Raw genomic sequence first — 18,534 nt, 5'->3', positions numbered from 1 at the left:
TAACTGAAATGTGAGTCCACATCACTACAGCTACATGATAGTTGATAAAAATGCCAAAAAATGCATACTGAAGAAAGCATCTTCAACAAATGGCCCTGGGAACTGGATATTCACATGTAGAAGGATGAAATTAAGCCAATATCGATTACCCTGAACTAAAATTCAATGTCATATACATTTGCATCCAAAGGCATCACTTACATTTTAAAAGATTCTTTTAAGTGTGGCATGGTAGCATGTGCCTTTAATCCTAGCACTTGCAAAGTACAGACAGGTGGTTCTCTGTATTCAAGACTGTTTGATCTATAAAGTAACCTGCAGGACAGCCAGGACTACAGAGAGAAACCTTGCCTGGAAAATAAATAAATAAATAAAATATTTATTTTTATTAGTGTGGATGTAAATGTACATGGGTTCCCAGGGAGGCCCTGGTGAGTTCCCAGAGGGTATCAGATGCCCTGAAGCTAGCGTGACAGGTCACTGTGAGTCTTCCAGAACTCATTTCTTCTGTATTAAGCAGCAAATGCTCTTAACTGCTGAATCACCTCTCTAGATTCCCAAGTACATTTTAGAAATGTAAATCATCTAGTGCCTTTCTGTGGATTGTGCTGGGAGACAAGCATAGTCAAAACCTCACCATCGCCACTTCCACTCCATCAAATTGGGCACCAGTGGCCTCTGCTTTGGCTTCTGTTTAGGTGGCTGTGATCAGGTGCTTATTAAATAATTAGTATACTGTAATTATCTGAAAGCTGATCCAGAACTTTGAAAATATGAGTGCTCCCCCAAAATTACTGTATTTTGCCAGCAGATGGCAAGCTACGCTCAGTTGAATATATAAATAACTCTGTAGAGATTTCATATGCAACACATACAGGAAAAGACTGTTTCATCTTGGGCTGTTACTGTAGGATATTTTATTCTTGATTGTTTCTTTAAGTAAGCTAGAGTTATCTAAATAGGAGATCCCTAATGGAAAAGGGAACTCTGTCATGTTGGCTCGTAGCCAAATCTATGGGGCTTGTCTTAATTAATGACTGATGGGGAAAGGACTAGCCTACTGTGGACAGTGTCACCACTGGTAGGTTGCATAAAAATTCAAGTTGATGTTGTCCTTTGAGAGCCTCCACCCAGCAGCTGACTCACACAGATGGAGACATCCACAGCTAAGCAGTGGATGGAGCTTGGAGACTCTTATGGAAGGATAGGAGGAAGGATTGCAGGCCTAAAAGGAATAGGAACTCCACAGGAAGAACAATAGAGTCAACTAACCTGGACCCTTGGGGCTCTCAGAGTCTGAATCACCAACAAAAGAATATAGACAGGCTGCACCTAGGCCTCCCTGTACATAGGTAGCAGATGTTCAGCTTGATCTTCATGTGAGTTCTGAACAACTGAAGTGGGGGCTATCACAAAAGATGCTGCCTGTACATGGGATATGTTCTTCTAGCTGGGCTGCCTTGTCTGACCTCAGTAGGAGAGGAAGCACCCAGCATCTCATAGACTTGAAGTGTCAGGGTTAGAGGGATATCCATGTGTGCCCCTACCCACTCAGAGGAGAAGGGGAAAGGGGAGAGGGAACGACTATGGGAAGGGATGACTGGGAAGGGGGCAGTGAGTAAATAAGTAAAAAAATAAAATTTAAAAACATTAAACTGAATAACCCAGAGAAGAGAAATATATTCCCCTCTTGCCTCTGTATCCTTTTCTTCTCTCCTTCCCCCAGATCCCAGGCCCCTAGCCCAGTAACATTCTGCTGAGCAGTGCTCTCATGCAGCCTACCTACCATTTTGAAATGCCCATTATTTTACAACATATAGCAAATTGTTTCAGCCCACTAGAACTTTTCAAATCTTTGTTAACAGAAACTTTTGAAGCCTCTGTCCCCTGGCCTGACCCTGGTGTGACTTAATTGTGGTTTTATAAAGCCTCCTCTGCCTTCTTCCTGGGTGGGAGAGTCCTTTTTGGCATGAGCCTGCTCTCCCTGCTGACATGTGAAGGACTGTTAAGCTGACCTTCATTGAGGGGCATTCTCCTGTTTCTCGAGTGGGTCCAACAGTTTCTGATCTGCTCATGCTGGAGAAACAGTTTTTAACAAGAGACCAGTACCACTGGAGGGAAACCTCAGTTTGTGATGGTTAGCTCAGGATGAAAAACCCAGGGTGATTAATAAGAGACCAGCATCGCTGGGCAGAAATCTTCTGGAAGAATTTCTTCAGGGTCAGTCAGTGCATAGCTGAGGTCTAGAGGGGGGTCAATACTGCATCTCTGTCCAGCAGTCAAACTTGATGACACATACAAGTTTTGGTGATGTGAGAGCTGCAGAACTGAAGGGGTCATGCAGAGCAGTACTGTGAGAGGCCACAAGAGAGACCATTACTGACCATGCAGCATCAAGAACAGTGGTGACTCCAGAATTGATGGAGTCATGGGGAGATGCTGAAGTGTCTCGGTCTCACTGTGTGTTGTGAATGGAATCCCTGCAGAGAGGGCCTGGTGAAGGTAGAACTCAGTTTTAGTCAGGGTCAAGGATTTGAAGGGGCACAGCGCAGGCATGGCTTCCTTTTGCCTGCCTGTCAGTTTTTCAGTAACTTGAATCCATGGGCTGCTGTTTGTTTGCAGAGTCCTTCTGGTTTCCCAGGTCTTTCTAGCACCAGCACCCACTCCCACTTTTCCTTTTCACCTCCCTCCTGCCTTCAAAGTGGATCCAGGGCATTGACATTTATGGCTGGGTGAGACAAGGATCTACTGAAGAGCAGTGTAACAATGCAGTACTAGGCCTCATTTTTGGGGAGCCAACTCTTAGCACAAAGCGACTATCATCTTGGGCTATTTACTGCTCTGCAAACATCTGCCCTAAGACTCAGATCTGTCCTGGAACTACTAGCTCCTCGCTCTTTGTGAGAATTTTTCTCTTCCTTCTTGGAATGGTAATGTTTGAGGCCCCCTTTCACATCTACTTGGGTCCTCAGTGTCAGGCAGCTTCCAGCTTTCTCACATTTTAATCGGGAAGACCAATCATTCTTCCATGCTTCATGCGTTCTGAAGTCCCCTTATAGTTGTTGCAGAATGGAAATGTGGCCTTGTCTTTGGAGTCATGTTGTGTTTAGAATCCCTGTGATATTTATACTGGCTTCCTTGGGTAATGTTTTTTAGCAAGAGCTTCCTTGGAAGGACCCCTGCTAGGAAGAAGGAAGTTCAGTTGGCAAAGATGGAAAACCAGGGATTAGATGATTTAAGTATTGTGAGAATCTCTTACGAGTACTTGTGTGAACCAGGATGGTCACTACACAATACAATCCTATAGAACTTCCACTAGATAACTTTTCCTTGGTTAAAATAGTGTTATGTAGTAAATGGTTGTAAATTAATAAAACCAACCTAGTTATTTTAAAGTGTATGTCCTAGCTGGGCATGGTGACGCACTCCTTTAATCCCAGTACTCGGGAGGCAGGGGCAGGCAGATTTCTGAGTTCAAGGCCACCCTGGTCTACAAAGTGAGTTCTAGGACAGCCAGGGTTATACAGAGAAACCCTGTCTCGAAAAACCAAAATAATAATAATAATAATAATAATAATAATAATAATAACAACAATAATAATAAATAAATAAATAAATAAATAAATAAATAAATAAATAAATAAATAAATAACGTGTATGTCCTCTTTTGTACTTCCTCTGTGTCACTGGCCCTCAGGTTTCTGCCTTCAGCCCAGGAAGGACAAAACCCATGTTGCCTGTTTCCAGTTCACCATTGGAATTGGACATAAATTTTTATAACTTTTAAAATGATTTTAAATGTTCACTTCTTTCCAGCTATCTGAATAGATCTGCATCAAGTTAAGCATTTCAGACGTGTTTCAAGAGTCATGGCTCACACCTGCTCCATTTGGTAAGGTCTGTTGACTGGGCCTTTGAGAAAAAAGAAAAAAGAAAAAAAAAAAAAAAAAAAAACCAACCCAGCATCAGGTTTCTAAATCAGAATCAGAATCTCCTTTGGTTGTCTTTATTGGAAATTTGGAAACTTCAGTCCCTTCCTGTCCTAACTGGACTGTTAAATGCTTGCCACTGTCTTCTTACTGCCTCTGTCTGCTTCTGTGGTGTTGTGTAGGGATGAGGTCTTGATTCCCGGAGAGACAGAGGTCACTCAGTGATCATGTAGCCTTTGGGTACAGCTTGTTTCTTACAAGTTAGTGAATAATAGTACTGAGGCAGAGGAAAAGAGAATTTTTTGGTGTTTTAAGATAAGATCTTGTTGTACAGCTCAGGCTGGACTGAAACTGACTATGAGGCTGATCTGGCTTTGAACTTTTATTCCTCTTAATTCTACAGTTTGCTAGGACAGCCAGAGTTATCAAGGCTTTACTATCCTCTTTTTCACACATGTGTTCACACACAGACATACAGACACACACACACTCACGTCCCATTTTCTATAAATTCCCTTGCAACAAACATAGATGTAAAACTCCTTGCCACACTTGTCATTTTTCTCACTCTAGTGAAATGTATTTACTTGTTTTTAAAGACAGAATTTCACCATATAGCCCAGTCTAGCCTCAAACTCATAATCCCACTGCCTCATTCTCCTGAGTGCTGGGAAGCTGTCCTCTTTCAGAGCCTCCCCGTCAGGGCATCCACTCCACCTCCATAGCCAGGTTTTAGTGCTTCCCTTCTCCCAGTGATCTAAGGACAAACTCCATACTTGGATCTTCACCTCAAGAGCGACACTGCCACAGCTTCCTTCTGGACATGGATTCTAAAAGTTCTAGGGGTAGAGTTCTTTTGTGCTGGGATTAGACTTTAACTCTGAGAAAAGGGAAGAGTAGAGCTTGGAGATTCACATGATTCTCAGAAGTGGGCCACTGGCTCTTCCATCAGGTCACAATGGATTGCTTGTTCAAACAACTCCTGGGGTTATTGCGGGAAAAATCTGCCTGAAATACAGAGATAATATTTGTAGTCTCATAGTGACCTAGCATGTGGCCTTCACTTGCCCTCTCATAGCAAGTGATTAGCACACCAAATTCTGGGATGGATTGTAAAAGGAGGATGCCAGGGCTAGTGCACTTTGTAATGAAGTTGGCCAAGTATTTTGAGGACTCTTCATGGGAATTCTGGCCCTAATGCTGTCTAACCAGATGATGGAAGCAGCTTTGGCCACCACTAGGTGGCAACTGTGCTATGATGTCTTCAGGTCTCCGAAAGGACACAGTGTCTATTTATTGCAAAGTAGCCTTACACTGATTGTTCTCCTAAGAGGTCTTCCTCCTTGTGGCTTTTCTCGAGGCCAACCACCTTCCCGCACTGCTAGTAACAACTTTAGCTCTTCCTTCAATGACGGTGAAGAAAATTGGTGGGATTCCATGCACAAACTCAATAGGATGATCAAAGTGCTTAAGTGTTGGGTATAGGCCCATTCTTGACAATCTGGCTAGGCATGTGTGTATGTTGAGAGGAGATGTCTTCTGAGGTTCTTCTTGAACAGGAACTATGCCCCATCAGATTTTAGCGGGTTAGATTAGAGCAATTATTTATTGCCGGAAAGTTCTCTTTGGAGCACAGTAATATCCCTGACAGTACAGTGTATATACACTGGGGGCATCCTGACGAAAGTAGTGACTGACAATGAGGGCAGTGAGGGCCAGGCTTGGCCAGTGTGGGAGGGATGTAGCCACTGAGAATAGGTTGTGGGAAGAGCCTAGTAAACATGCCCAGATTGGTTGTTGGAAGAAATCTGCCTTAAGGCAGGGCTTCTCTGCTTCTAGAACTGGCCTGGACACTGAGTGCTAAGCAGATTTCTTGACCATGTTTTTTAACTTTTGTGATGTTCCTGGGGTGAAACCTGGGAGACTGGCCCTCAAATGCCATCCCATCACTAGCTCCTCCACAGCAGAGAGGGAAGGACACTCCTCATACCCCTGTGCTGCTCTGGCAGGCTGTGCTCTTTCCTCCTTTGTGTCAGGTACTAGTATTGATGGTAGAGACACTGATGTTGATGGTGGAGAAGATGCCTGACCGCTCACCTTGCCACTCTTTGTTCTTGAATGGTAGAGAATTCCTTCATCCTGGAAGCTACACCGTGGCTTTATGCTTAGAGGTTTTGTCTTCAGTTTCTATTTCTTTGATAGATTAAAGTTACCAAGCTATAGCTGGATGGTAAAAGAATTTTACCTGAAATCAGTGACCAAGTTCTTCTTGGATCAATAAACAGAACTAAAAACCTCTTCAAGAAATCAATGAACCAAGAATCAAAGTTGTAGTTGGACTCTAATAACTCTTGCCAGCTTGGTGTTTGCATGGGGGTGGCTCATAACCACTGCTCCCTATGGCTCTCAATCAGCATGGGCCCAGGAGTTTATACCTGGGTCTTTGTCTATACTTCCAAATAAACTTTCAGGAGCTATCTGCACCAGATGTTTGGTGTGTTGCATTGCCAATAGATTCGAATATTTTTCATGACCTCATTTAATATTAATCCCCAAATCCCAAACAGCTATGTCTGGTGAGAAGACTCTCCTAGACATTAAGGGTTTCTGTGTAGATAAGAGACACAGGCATTAGTGCAAATCTTATGAGTGGATGGCTATTCATTAGAAGGGAGAAAAGTTGAGGTATCTTAATAGCTAAATGGTTAGGTAGATTGGCCAGTCACTGAATCATTTGCACATTCTCTTCTATAGACAGTTGATTTCACTTAGGGATCATGCTGATGAACATAATCTATTGGCTAGGAAATCCAACTGAAGCTTTTCTTCTTTTCCCCAATGTATGTGATTCCAGGGATCTCTGGCTTATGCATAATTTACAATAAGAAGGTGATTGAGTTGGGGAGATAATTGGAAAGGTTAAAGGGGTTTGACTGGGAAAGGGGATTTGCATCTTGAACCTTAAAATATTGTTACCATGCTTTGGGGAGTCAGGTGGGCTTTTAGCATTGTGGTGGTTTGAATATTCTTGGCTCAGAGAGTGGCATTATTGGGAGATGTGGCTTTGTTGGAGGAAGCCCGTCACTTTGTGGGGAGCATTGAGACCGTCTTCCTAGCACACAGCAATGGAAACCCTAACTAATACAAGCATAAACTGGTTTCTACAAATAACTGATTCTCCTCAGGAGGTGGGCTGGAGCTGCAGGGGCATTGGCTTCCACTTGGCTTCCTCTTGGCTTAAGGAACTATTACATTTACAGTAGGGGAGGAAGCTTCCTCACAGCTGTGCCTGCAATCTTTGACAGAGACACTGCCACTTCTCCACTACTAAATATTCATCCTGGCCACTGAGAACAATTGAGCTGTCCATCAGCTGACAGTGGGCTGGCTGGGTCAGAGAGATGGGATGATCCCACTTGTCCCTCTGCAGGTGCTAGATTATCTGCCTGAACTTGAACTTCCATTTCCCTCAGAGATCTGCCTGTCTCCACCTCAACACTAGAATTTCAAACACTGCTCATCAGGCTCGGCTATTATACATGAATCTTAGGATCAAATTTCATGGACCCTAGGGTCAAATTCAGGTCTTCATGCTTACATAGCAAGCACTCAGCTGACTAAATCTGTCTCCCCAGATCACTATTTAGTATTTTGTGTAATGTTCACTACATAATTTTAGTTAAATTTTTGACATAAATATTACTTAAATTTATAAAGTCATTCCCCAACATTTATTACAATTTTACACTTAAAATATTTTTACAGGAGTATTTTTCCTCCTTTTCCGCAAAGTGTGATGGATTTTCTTTCTAACTCTTTTCTGTCAATCAATCCTCTTTTGCTAACAGGTTGCATAGGCTATTAGTAGTTCTTCATGACTTGTCCAGAGATTCTAGAGTTTAGATGCTATGTGAAATACCTAACTGGGTTTCCTTAATAGTCAGTGGATCTGCTTTGTATTCTATTGATGTTGTTGAGTTTCTTCAGCAGCTTGAAGTTGCACTACAAACAAAACTAAAGTCTTCAGGAGGCAACTAGTGTGCACTCAATACTTCCCCATAGAACTGTTTCTTCTCTTGCTCTTGTCCTGTTCATCTCAGTTTGTGTCTCGATGACTATGACTATGATATGTCACCCAACTTTTCTGTGACCATCAGGGACAATGGTAAATCTAAGTCTTAAGCTTTTGTATTGTTCTGCTAACTCCATAGGTAGTGGGTAGCCAAGTGGCCTCTGCTCCCTGTACCATGGAAACAGTGAGTATGGTGCCTATGGTATAGCACATTTCGAACCAGCTTGGGGATCCCGGCCACCATAGCTCCACAGACACTTCGTGGAGGCTTTGAGTACCTGCACTTGCACAGAGAATCTCCTGTACAATTCATGACTGGAAGAACTATGATGCCCTAGAGTGAAATGGTCCATCTCTCTTCATGGCTTATCCAAGATGTCTCCTTGGTACTTGAGTCATACAGGGGAAAAGAAGAATACTGTTTGTGGGGCAGCTCATGGGTAACTGGTGAGGAGCATCTCCAGGTTGGTGTGGTAGCCAGATGACAAGAACACAGAGATTGACAGTCTGCCTCTCTCTACTTGTCATTGTTAGCTTCATTTTCAAAGTTTCTAGATAAAGTCAGAATTGAAAGTCTGACAAACACACATTACCCTTTCCCACATGCCATAGCTCTAAGCTTTTCAAAACCCCACTCATTAGAAAAATATTTCTGCAGACAACAAACACATGAAGATCTTTTAAGTATCATTTCCCCTGCCTTTATCAAAAACATGTTTTCAATAACATTTAATATATCACCAACTTCTTAACACAAGTCAAAGGATATCCAATATTTTTTGTCAAAAAGTTTTGCTTGACATAGTATGTGAACTTTATAATGTACATTTTAGGTCAAACTCTTAAAACAGGAGGTCTTACACAGTATGCACACAGACAACTGTGAATTCAGGTACCCTTCCACAAGCCTTCCCTCTTGTACTTTCCATACCAGAAAACCAACAAGTAACAGGGCTCTGTGGCTTAAAGCAAAACACTGAAGCTATCATTACGAGACATGCTGCAAGAAGTGTCTATAAAGAGAACCACAGTGGGTCCTTAAGGCAAGTGGTATGTGGCCTTCTGTAGGCTGTCCCAGGCAGCACCACCTTATCCTGTAAGGGTGGCTCCATCACAGAAAGTAATTAGCTTGCGCTTTTCTTCAGGTTTGACTTTTTGGGGGCACTTCTAGCTTTGATGTTCTTCTTAGGACTGGCAGGTTTGGGAGCAGGTGGCCTTCCCTTTGACTTTGGGGGGTTACTGCGACTGGTGCGACTGGTGCGGCTGGCTATCTGCTTCTTGTCCTGAATTGTTCTCTGCTGTTCCTGAAGCCTCTCTTCCCACTGCTGGGAGGCAATTTGTAAATGTTACATGTTACCCTTTTATGCTGTTCAGTTAATACCAGAAATGACCCGTGAGCTTTCATGTTAGTGCAGTTCTTCTGTAATGTCACGGCAATTACTGTAGATTCCCTATGCTGGGCATTTGTCATGCATCCAGTGATTGGAAAGTGCTCTGTGTGCAAAAAAGTCTCAACACTCACAAGTAAGTTCTTTGACGTTCACAACAGATACCCTGGGCACTGTTGTCACAAGCAGTAAAATGAGCATGCAGAGTTTATTCTCACAGGACTGTAGAACCATTAAAAATTCTTGCCAAAATTCAGCGTTCTCCAACTGTTTCTAGAGCTCAATTCCTACCTGTGTGCTCCATAGATACTATGGCTTTTGGTGCCTATATGTACCTACCATAAGGTTTAACTAACAGGTATAGTAAAAGATAATATCAAGAATAAAATTATTGCAGTCGTGTAAAATAATAAAAGTGCTCTCCCTCAAAATGTCTTATAGTATTATGTTATATTTTTGAACTATGATACAATGCAGAAAAACAAACAAATAAACAATAACCAAAAAAAAACCCAAAAAACAAAAAACCTGTGAGACACAGAGAAGCAGATAGTGTGTTGCTGTGACCCACTAAAGTGCCCAGAACACTGATGAATGAGTCACCTGACACATAACCAACTTTCCTTCAGAACAAAGGTTATGGTATTCATTTGTTTGTTTATGTATGTATGTATGTATGTATGTATGTATGTATGTATGTATGTATGTATTTGGTGTGTATGTGCACACACATGTGGAGTGTGGAGAGCAGAGGCTAAATTCATTTCTCCACTGATTTTTCAGTTATATTTTTTATAATGGGAACCAGAAATGCAATTCTGCTAGAATATTGTATCTCACAACTGTAGCCTCCCTCAGCCTTGAAGCAGGCTGATCCAGACTTTGACCTTGCTGCCTCTTAGAAGGAGATAACCTAGGGTGGAGCCTTCTGACCATGATGGCTCTATTGTTCTGTCACCTGCTGGGGGGGGGATGGGCCTTCCCCCTTTATAAGCACAGTTTCTGAGTAAAATCAAGGGCCTTGATCAGAACCTTTGTCTTGGCTTCATTATCTTCTCTTGCAGTCTAAGTCTCTTTCAGCCCCAGCCTGCCTCCCAGCTGTACCCGGTTCATGTAGGCCACGGGCCGGCATACAGCACGCAACAGTGAACACACTTGCCAGGTAGCTCCCAAGTCTCTGATAGGAGTGTTTAGCACAGGTCTAACACATAGAAGTCAGTTCTATTTTGTGGGCATGCTCTATCTTCAGCTGTCTTCTTCCTAAGTGAATTTTTCACATACTCTACTGCCTTGCCTAAGTATTTTTATTCCTGCGAACTGAAAAACTGAGGAGGAATGATTTCTTTCATGTAACTAATGTATAAATTCTCCTCAATAGGTCTAAATTTATTTTGAGGAGCTAATGTCCTCTAAAAATTCCAAACCTGTTACCATTTTAAGTTGCAGATGATTTTCATCTGGGGTGGGGAAAATGTTCTAACTCTAATGTAATCATCAATATAGCAGAGATAGTACCACTGAAATTATACATTTGACCACAACTGAATTACTTTTGCATAGAGACATGCCCTATATTATTTTAAATGCAACATAGTATGTTAGTTAGGTTAATTGTGGTATGTGTTTTAGAAATATTTCCATGCCTACAGATATATGTTGATTCTAATCCAGTGACTACCAAATTTTTATACTCTTCACTCTTATTACTAAGTTGTAGTACAATTAAGAAACAAAAGGCTCAATTTAACCTGGGAATAACTGATGCCTTATAATTGAGTCCAACTGTGTCAACTGTGAAGTTGAACAACAGTTTCTGATAACAATTCCAAGTAACTTGGGTGTGATTCTTAACTGCAGATTCAAACAGCACATGCTCTCCATGGCGCCTGTGAGAGCTTGGAGAGAAGGCAGCGTGGAGAAGCCCCATCTGTGGGATTTCTTACCTTCATGGCTACAGGTTCCCACCATGTTGCTGATTATACTTACTATGGACCTTCTACTGAGTTGATCTCTCCACTTTTCAACTAAGCAATTTTCAAGAAGCATCATCCTAAAAAAAGTAAATTTTTGGCAATTAAACTTTTATTATAAAGGTAAAACATCCATAAAGAAAAAAATCATACTTGTTTTCAAATAATTCTTATTCCTACAACCTCTATATCCACTGTGAAAGACCTATGGATTTTTCTTGTTCCTATATGTGTTTCTGAGCGCACTGTATATGTAGTCTATACTATACATTACTTTTCATTGCTATATTTGTTTTCTGGGATGATTAGAAAAACACAAACAATAAAGTATATAGTACAACTGTAGATATCTACTTAGCTGTTCTCCACTCTCTTCCACTCTCTACTTATTGTGTTTAATATCCTTGCACAGAATAGTATGCACTGGCTTATTATTTCCTTTAGACAGGTTCTGAAAGTAGAATGCTGGGCCAAAAGGGGCTGTGTGTGTGTGTGTGTGTGTGTGTGTGTGTGTGTGAGAGAGAGAAAGAGAGAGAGAGAGACAGACAGAGACAGAGAGACAGAGAGAGAGACAGAGAGACAGAGAGAGACAGTGCAGCGGTTGAGAGAACTGATTGCCCTTGAAAAGGATCTGAGTTCAGTTCCCAACATCAACACAGAGGCCAACCAGCAGCTGTTACCTCCCATTTCAGAGGATATAATGGCCTCTTCTGGCTTCCATGGTAACTGCATTCACATATGATGCACAGATATACATATAACAAAACAGTCCCCACACATAAAGTAAACATAAATAAACAGTTTAAGCCAGGGTTTTTCAATAGAGTACAAATTGTTTTAAAAATAGCCTCATTTTCATCTAATTCACTACCATTAAAATATTAATTAAAAGTAGGATCTCCTGCTCATTTGAGCTTTGGGAATACAAAGGAGAATTTTACTGTTTATTTACTATTTACATAAAGATAAGTTCTAAGTGGATTCATGCAGACATCTTGCATTGTGTTCCTAGCACATTAAATGCTAATTTGAGAGAACAATATCTCTATTTTCACCATATCCATTACAGAGGTATGGCCTTTTCTATCTGCTTTTGTGACTGTTGTGCACATAATATAGTATCATCTAGCAACAACGTGCACTGATATTTTCCCTTGCACGTCCGTGCATTGGCTTTGTGCTTACAGAGCATTTTGTCTTTCAAGGGTCAGATTTCTAATCATCCATTGTCCTTTCTGGCCACGGTTCTAAAACGGTCACCTATGTAGTCCATTTTAAATTTGTTTCATAATGCAGTGAGAAAAGAGACTGTTTTTGCAAATTAATATATTTGCCACACCCACATGCATATTCTATTGTTTTGCCACATGTCTTTCATAGTAAAGTGCTCTAGCGTTTGCCCTCATTGTTTTCAAGCACACTCCCCTTTCCTGGGTCTGCTTTCAGCAGGCCTGTGACTCCAGCTATTTGAAACAGAGACTGAGGAAGGGAGCTCACAAGATTGGGGTCTACCTGGGCTACAGAATGCGTTCAAGGTTAGTCTTAGGACATTCTCTTAAAAATAAAAAGTAAGCAGAGGGCTGAAGTTTAACTAAGTGTTGAACTCGAGGCACGAGGTACAATCCTCAGATTTTTAAAAAAAGGAAAACATTTCTTTTGGGTTATCTTTATGACTATTCTTGAACTACTGGGATCCAAAAAGAGTAGCTTCATGCCAGTTTTGTGCCTCTCATAAGATAGATCTCTAATTACTTTCAAAATAATCTTTACATAAATCCCAGACAAACAGAAAAATATTTGCACTGGATGAGTCTATAACCCACTCAGTTGCCCAGAAAGAATCTAGTGACTAATAGCCTAGTATGTCCCTAAATGAACCCTGGTCTGCTACAGCAACAGAATGCAAGAGTTCAGAGCACTGTCTACTCTTGAGCCAGTTGCAAGTAGAATAGCTTGAAAGTTCAGATAGTGCAGTGCTACAACAGAGGGCAACAACTGATGGAACACACAACTAGGCTCTGAAATTAGGATTTTCAAAAATGGCATTCGCTTTTCTCCATAGAGGAACAGAGGAGTCTTGGATTTTATCAAGAAGTAACATACGGGGAGCAGGGTGAGGGGAGGGTATAAGGGACTTTCGAGATAGCATTTGAAATGTAAATGAAGAAAATATCAAAAAAAAAAAAAGAAGTAACATACAAGCATGAATGTCAATAGCATGAAAGAGAGCTTGTTATACAAAAACACATGATTTTTTTTCTAGATGAAATTTACAGCAAGTTATGGGGTCTGTCCTAGGATGTGAACTGCAGAGTTCATGTCTTCATTCTAAAAAATGTACTGAGATATAAGGAAAAAAAAAGAGAAAATATAGGTATAACAGTACTCCCAGCTAGAGGTATATGTGTGATTATTTAATTGTACTTTGCTTTGCAATGATTTGATTTGATAGTCATGGAATATCAGATCCAGAAACCAGTTTAAAGTTTCTATGTAAGTTAGTGTGTGTGTACAATGTTCCATGAGACTAATACAATGACTTAAAATAACTCCTCTTACTCAAAATAATCTACTTGTGGATATAATTTTCAATCAGTTAATGGATTCTGAAATAAGTTTTTAAAGATTCTTTTAGAATATTTTTCTAAATTTCCTTCATCTTGTTAACTGGTTATATTATTTATGCTTTGACTAACTGATACTTAGGAAATACAGCATCTCAAAAGAGACGTCTACTAAAATATTTTAAAATGACAACTGGTATTACTTTGTTCTTTAAAACCATGATTACTGAGTGAAATTCACACTTCATATGCAATTCCTCTACTCCCTGTGACCTACCTTGAACGCCACTCATAACACATGATTAGGACATCTTGATGGGGCAGGATATGTGGACACTGGCAGGAGGAATTGGTGATGAGAGGGACTTGTGTTCGAGGGATAGGTGACAAAGACTTGAAGATCTCTTTTACATCTACCACAGTTGTGACCTCATTGCAACCACTCCTCTGGACGGCTTTTATTTTGGCATGAATAACTGCAATCAAAAACTCAAGTAAGTGTTGTTATGGAAGACTTTGGAAGAAACTAGAGACAGTGTTTTGGGGCCAAATCCAGAGCTTTTTAAAAAAGTGTTATTTCTGTAATTAAGATCATGTTCAAGCAGTCCCAGTATAGGCAGAAAGCCCACAAAACATCTTATTGTCAACATTGTCTGCAAATTAATGAATCACACCACAAAATGAAAAGGTAATTAGAAGGCCAATGTTGGCCTGGAATTGGGCTTATAGATCAACCAGATATTTTGTGAACATTTTTATCTGTTTCTACTTTCCCTCTGATGGGCTGGAGGGTAGGCATATTACCAGCTTTGGAGGCCAAGGTGAAGCTTCTATTCATTCAGTCATCCATGCTATGTTTGAATTACTTTTTACAGAGGAATTCATTAGTCATAACTGCCAGGTCCCTAGGGAATGCTGGCTTTTATCTAATCACCAGAAATCCTCTCATAGTTCAGGCTGAGCTCATTTCTAGATATTTGGACAGCCTGAAACCCAATATTAACATATTCCAACTACAAGGACTCTAAAAGTTGCTGTCCTCAGTTCACTAAGGTAGCACGACAATACAAGCTCCAAGGAGTAGGGATGAGGTACTATTACAGGGGGATGCTCAGGTCACCAGCTTTGATCAAGTTTTAAGTTTCAAATTTGGATCTTGCTACTACTTAGTGCTTCTAGCGGAGTTGTAGATCAGCCCCAAAACAAGACTGTTTTGAATTGCACCATAAGAAGCTGCTTGAAGAGGAGCCAAAAGCATACCAAATGAACAATTCATTATCAGCATGGCACCCCAGAGATAATAGTAGCAGAGAAACTCTGGTTGGACCTATCGGGGATCCTGGCAGATGAAGCACTAAGCAGAACAAAGTAAGGTAATATCCACATAGAACATGTTTCAGGAAAATAACCTATTTGGAAGAAAAAGATTTTTTCTGTAATTGAATTATCCACATTGGTTATTCATGACTCTAAAGTTTGACAACCTAACTACAGGTTATTTCCCAAGAGCTCCATATCTCTCCTACTTTCTAAATAATCTAAATATTCTACTGAAATCATGTATCAGTTAAAATATGAAAACCAAGTTGATGAAGAAACTATATATCTTTCCTGTTACTTTTTTGTCCTTGTTATTTTAGGAGAAATTTAAAAGTTTAGAAATTCAATAAAATACTAAATAGCCCAAGGAGGCACTTGATTTGTTTTTTCTTCTTTTCAAGTATATGTTTGTATAGTGTATGTATGTGTCATGTGGGTGTGTGCACATATGTGCCAGTGCAAGCAATTGAATCATTTCTGATCTCAAGTACAAATCTTTAAAGAACATAAGAGAATTGTATTTCCAAATGATGATAGAGAATTAAAAGTACTCAAAACTTTTAAAATAGCATGGGCTTTGTTTTTTCCCTCTGGAGGAAGTACTAAATGGTTTGTTCAAGTAAAAGAGAGGATGCCTAAGCATCTGTAGCTGTTGGTGAAGAAAAAGGCACATGGTCATATCTTCATCCTCTGGTCTTCAGATAAACAAATCCTGGTCCAAAGCCCTGTCCTTCCTGTAAGGGAACAACCTGAGAAACGGAGCGGCAGTCTCGACCACTCTGTGCATAGCAGTTTTCACTGAGGTCAGTTTTTTATGTGAATTATTTATCTTGTGCTTGCTTTCATTAACCCAGCAAAGACACTTTATGGTTGTTGAGTGGTCCGGAAACCATGTAATTACCCATCCATTACCCCTTCTTGACTACTATATCCAGTCTCGTGCGATTTCAGTGCCTTGCTGTGCCAAGTCCCCAAAGCAAATGCTGTTATCAGAAAACTCACCATAGCTGTAGTTTTTGCTCAGGTATGTTGCCAGGGTCGGCTTCACCTTTTTGCACTTGCACCGATCTGAAAGAGACACAAAGTCCATGGGCAGTGGGGAAAGGACATCACTCTGCGCACAGAGCAGAGGAAGCCCGAGGACAGAACTCACCAGGGCTCAGACGTTTACAGTCAGCATCAAAGGACCTTTCTTGCACCATCATATCTGGTGTGATGTCTATCCACTTCACATCTGAAACACAAACAGGGCCTCAGGGATGTAGTCAATGCCTGGGTCTCCTCATTCACGTGGAATAGGAACCATTGGAGGCTACGAGCCAATACAAACATCCAACACAGTATTGCCGTAGTAAAAATAATGTGATTGTTACCTACCTTTCTCACTACAACTCAGGCCTAAGGAAAAGAGTCTTTGAGTCAAGAATTTGCTGACTCAAGCAGAATCTGATGCAAATGAACATCCATGACACTAACCTGGAGCAGTCTCCTCGCCCCTTCCCTGAGCACCCTGACACTGCTGTTCCAAGTCTTCTGTTAGAACCACCAGCCTGTTTCCACGCTGCTACCTCCCACTGCAGTGCAGGAACAGCCCACAGCTGCATTGTCAACAGTACTAAGCATAACTTCCAGGCTTAACAAAGTTGAAGCAGTTGTCTAATGTGAACTTTTTTTCTAGTATTCCAAATAAGAGAACCGTTTAAAGCAAGGTTGATAAATCACGCCCACCCCCTTTAACTCATATCCTAGGCGCAGCCTCTTTAAATAGAGGATGATCTGACTTAGGGGAAGCCTCAATAAAATAATGCAATAATGTTCTCAGGTTTCATTTCAAGAAATGAATTCGTAGTGTCCCTTCCAACAGTAACAGTAAAACAGCATAAAAGAAAATAACGGAGGAAGTGACACAGGATCAGATTAACCAACATGCCACAGGGCTCTGCTCAGTGACCACAACATAGGCACAGAGTGGAGTTTAACCAGGGCGACTACATTTACAAACTTTACGCCGCCGGGTGGGAAGCCGGAGCTATTATTGCTCTTCGAGAAAGAACTCCCGGTCAGCATGGAATGAGAACATATTAGCCACCACGTGCTGGGACTGTCTCAAGCACCAGCTTTCTTTGCTTAAGCTATTGTTTCCTTTATTTACCTTATATTAGACACTTAAATGGGTTATTCTCCAACAACCTTATTCTCCATGTCCTTCAGGGAGCTGTTTCTCTCCCCTGAGAAATCCCTGAGAGATAAACTTCTGGGCCCTTCACCTCCCCCAAGGCTGGGACAGGAGCTGGTGGGCTCTAAGCAGACACCATCTGCTTCTCATGCGAGTGTGTTTGTTCCCTAGAATCTCTTGGCCTCCTTGATACCTCCTCTTCTCTTACCTTCTGGAAGGTCAGTGACTATTGCCTCTGGAGAGATACAAACTCCACGGTCATAGACCGGCAGCTCATCGCAGGCCAGGCTCTCTGGCCAGCTGTGGTTATACATCTTCATGAGGGGCTCGCAGTCGTCACGTGCGCGCTGGCACACAGACTTGCAGGGCTTGATGGGATCGTGCAGGAACTCCAGGGTACAGATGGGTGCGTACATGGCACAAAGGAAGAAGCGCAGCACAGAGCTGCAGTTCACGTCCACTAGCTCTTCATACTGTTCGATGGCCAGGATGGCGTTCTCCTGAGTGCTGTGGTGCAGGTGGTTGGGCATCCGGGTGATGTTCCAGGGCATGTGCCTGCACATGGGGATGCGCACAGCTTCGCAGGGCGCTCCGCGAACTCCCAGCGCCAGGCGCAGCCACAGGCATAACGCCACCAGGATGGAGCGGAGCATGGCACTGTCCTCCTGGGCTGCAGTCTCTGCTGGGAGGACCCTTTTCTTCCAGCCCCGTTGACCTCCTTATCTCTTTACCTAGGGGCAGTGGAGTGAGCTTTCCTGCTGGAGCTCCAGTCTGCACTGATGAGGAGTTCTGGGGGGTTGGCCGTCGATCACCCCTGGGCGCACCGGCACTGGCAGCGCCAGCACTCAGCCTCCAGAGCAACGACCCCCGCGGGAAGCTCCAGTCTCGAGTCCCGCAGCTCGGAGCGCAGCGGGCCACGGCCATTGTGGAACCCTATTTATCCAGACGCGTCCCCTGACGTGGGCTCAGCAGCCTTGGCAGCGGCGAGAGCAAAGCCGGCTCCCACTCCGCTGCTCCACCCCCAGCCTCTCCTGCAGAAGCGATGACATCATCTCGGCCGCTCCACAGCCAAGGGCCATAGTTCTGCATTTCCCCCCAAAGTCCATCCTTTTTTT

General features: G+C 42.0%; 1 protein-coding gene across 1 annotated transcript; it reads right to left on the bottom strand.

Moving 5' to 3' along the window:
* Positions 1-8,679: 8,679 nt before the first annotated feature.
* Sfrp4 (secreted frizzled-related protein 4) lies at positions 8,680-18,330 on the bottom strand. The gene is made up of 6 exons (NM_016687.3): positions 17,628-18,330; positions 16,397-16,477; positions 16,246-16,311; positions 14,201-14,399; positions 11,376-11,439; positions 8,680-9,326 (listed from the first exon to the last, which is right to left on the bottom strand). The coding sequence occupies exons 1-6, from the start codon at positions 18,070-18,072 to the stop codon at positions 9,126-9,128; spliced, it is 1,056 nt and encodes a 351-aa protein (NP_057896.1). The 5' UTR covers positions 18,073-18,330; the 3' UTR covers positions 8,680-9,125.
* Positions 18,331-18,534: the final 204 nt, after the last annotated feature.

Source organism: Mus musculus, chromosome 13, assembly GCF_000001635.26.
Source record: "Mus musculus strain C57BL/6J chromosome 13, GRCm38.p6 C57BL/6J".
Lineage (NCBI taxonomy): Eukaryota > Metazoa > Chordata > Mammalia > Rodentia > Muridae > Mus > Mus musculus.
This window is presented reverse-complemented; position numbering and strand designations above follow the sequence as displayed.

Coding starts and splice junctions, on each gene's coding strand:
- Sfrp4 (NM_016687.3), bottom strand. CDS start 18,072: ATGCTCCGCTCCATCCTGGTGGCGTTATGCCTGTGGCTGCGCCTGGCG. Junction 11,440..14,200: donor TGTTATGAGTGGCGTTCAAG/GTAGGTCACAGG, acceptor TACTTTTTTTAG/GATGATGCTTCTTGAAAATT. Junction 9,327..11,375: donor AACTCAGTAGAAGGTCCATA/GTAAGTATAATC, acceptor ATTGCCTCCCAG/CAGTGGGAAGAGAGGCTTCA.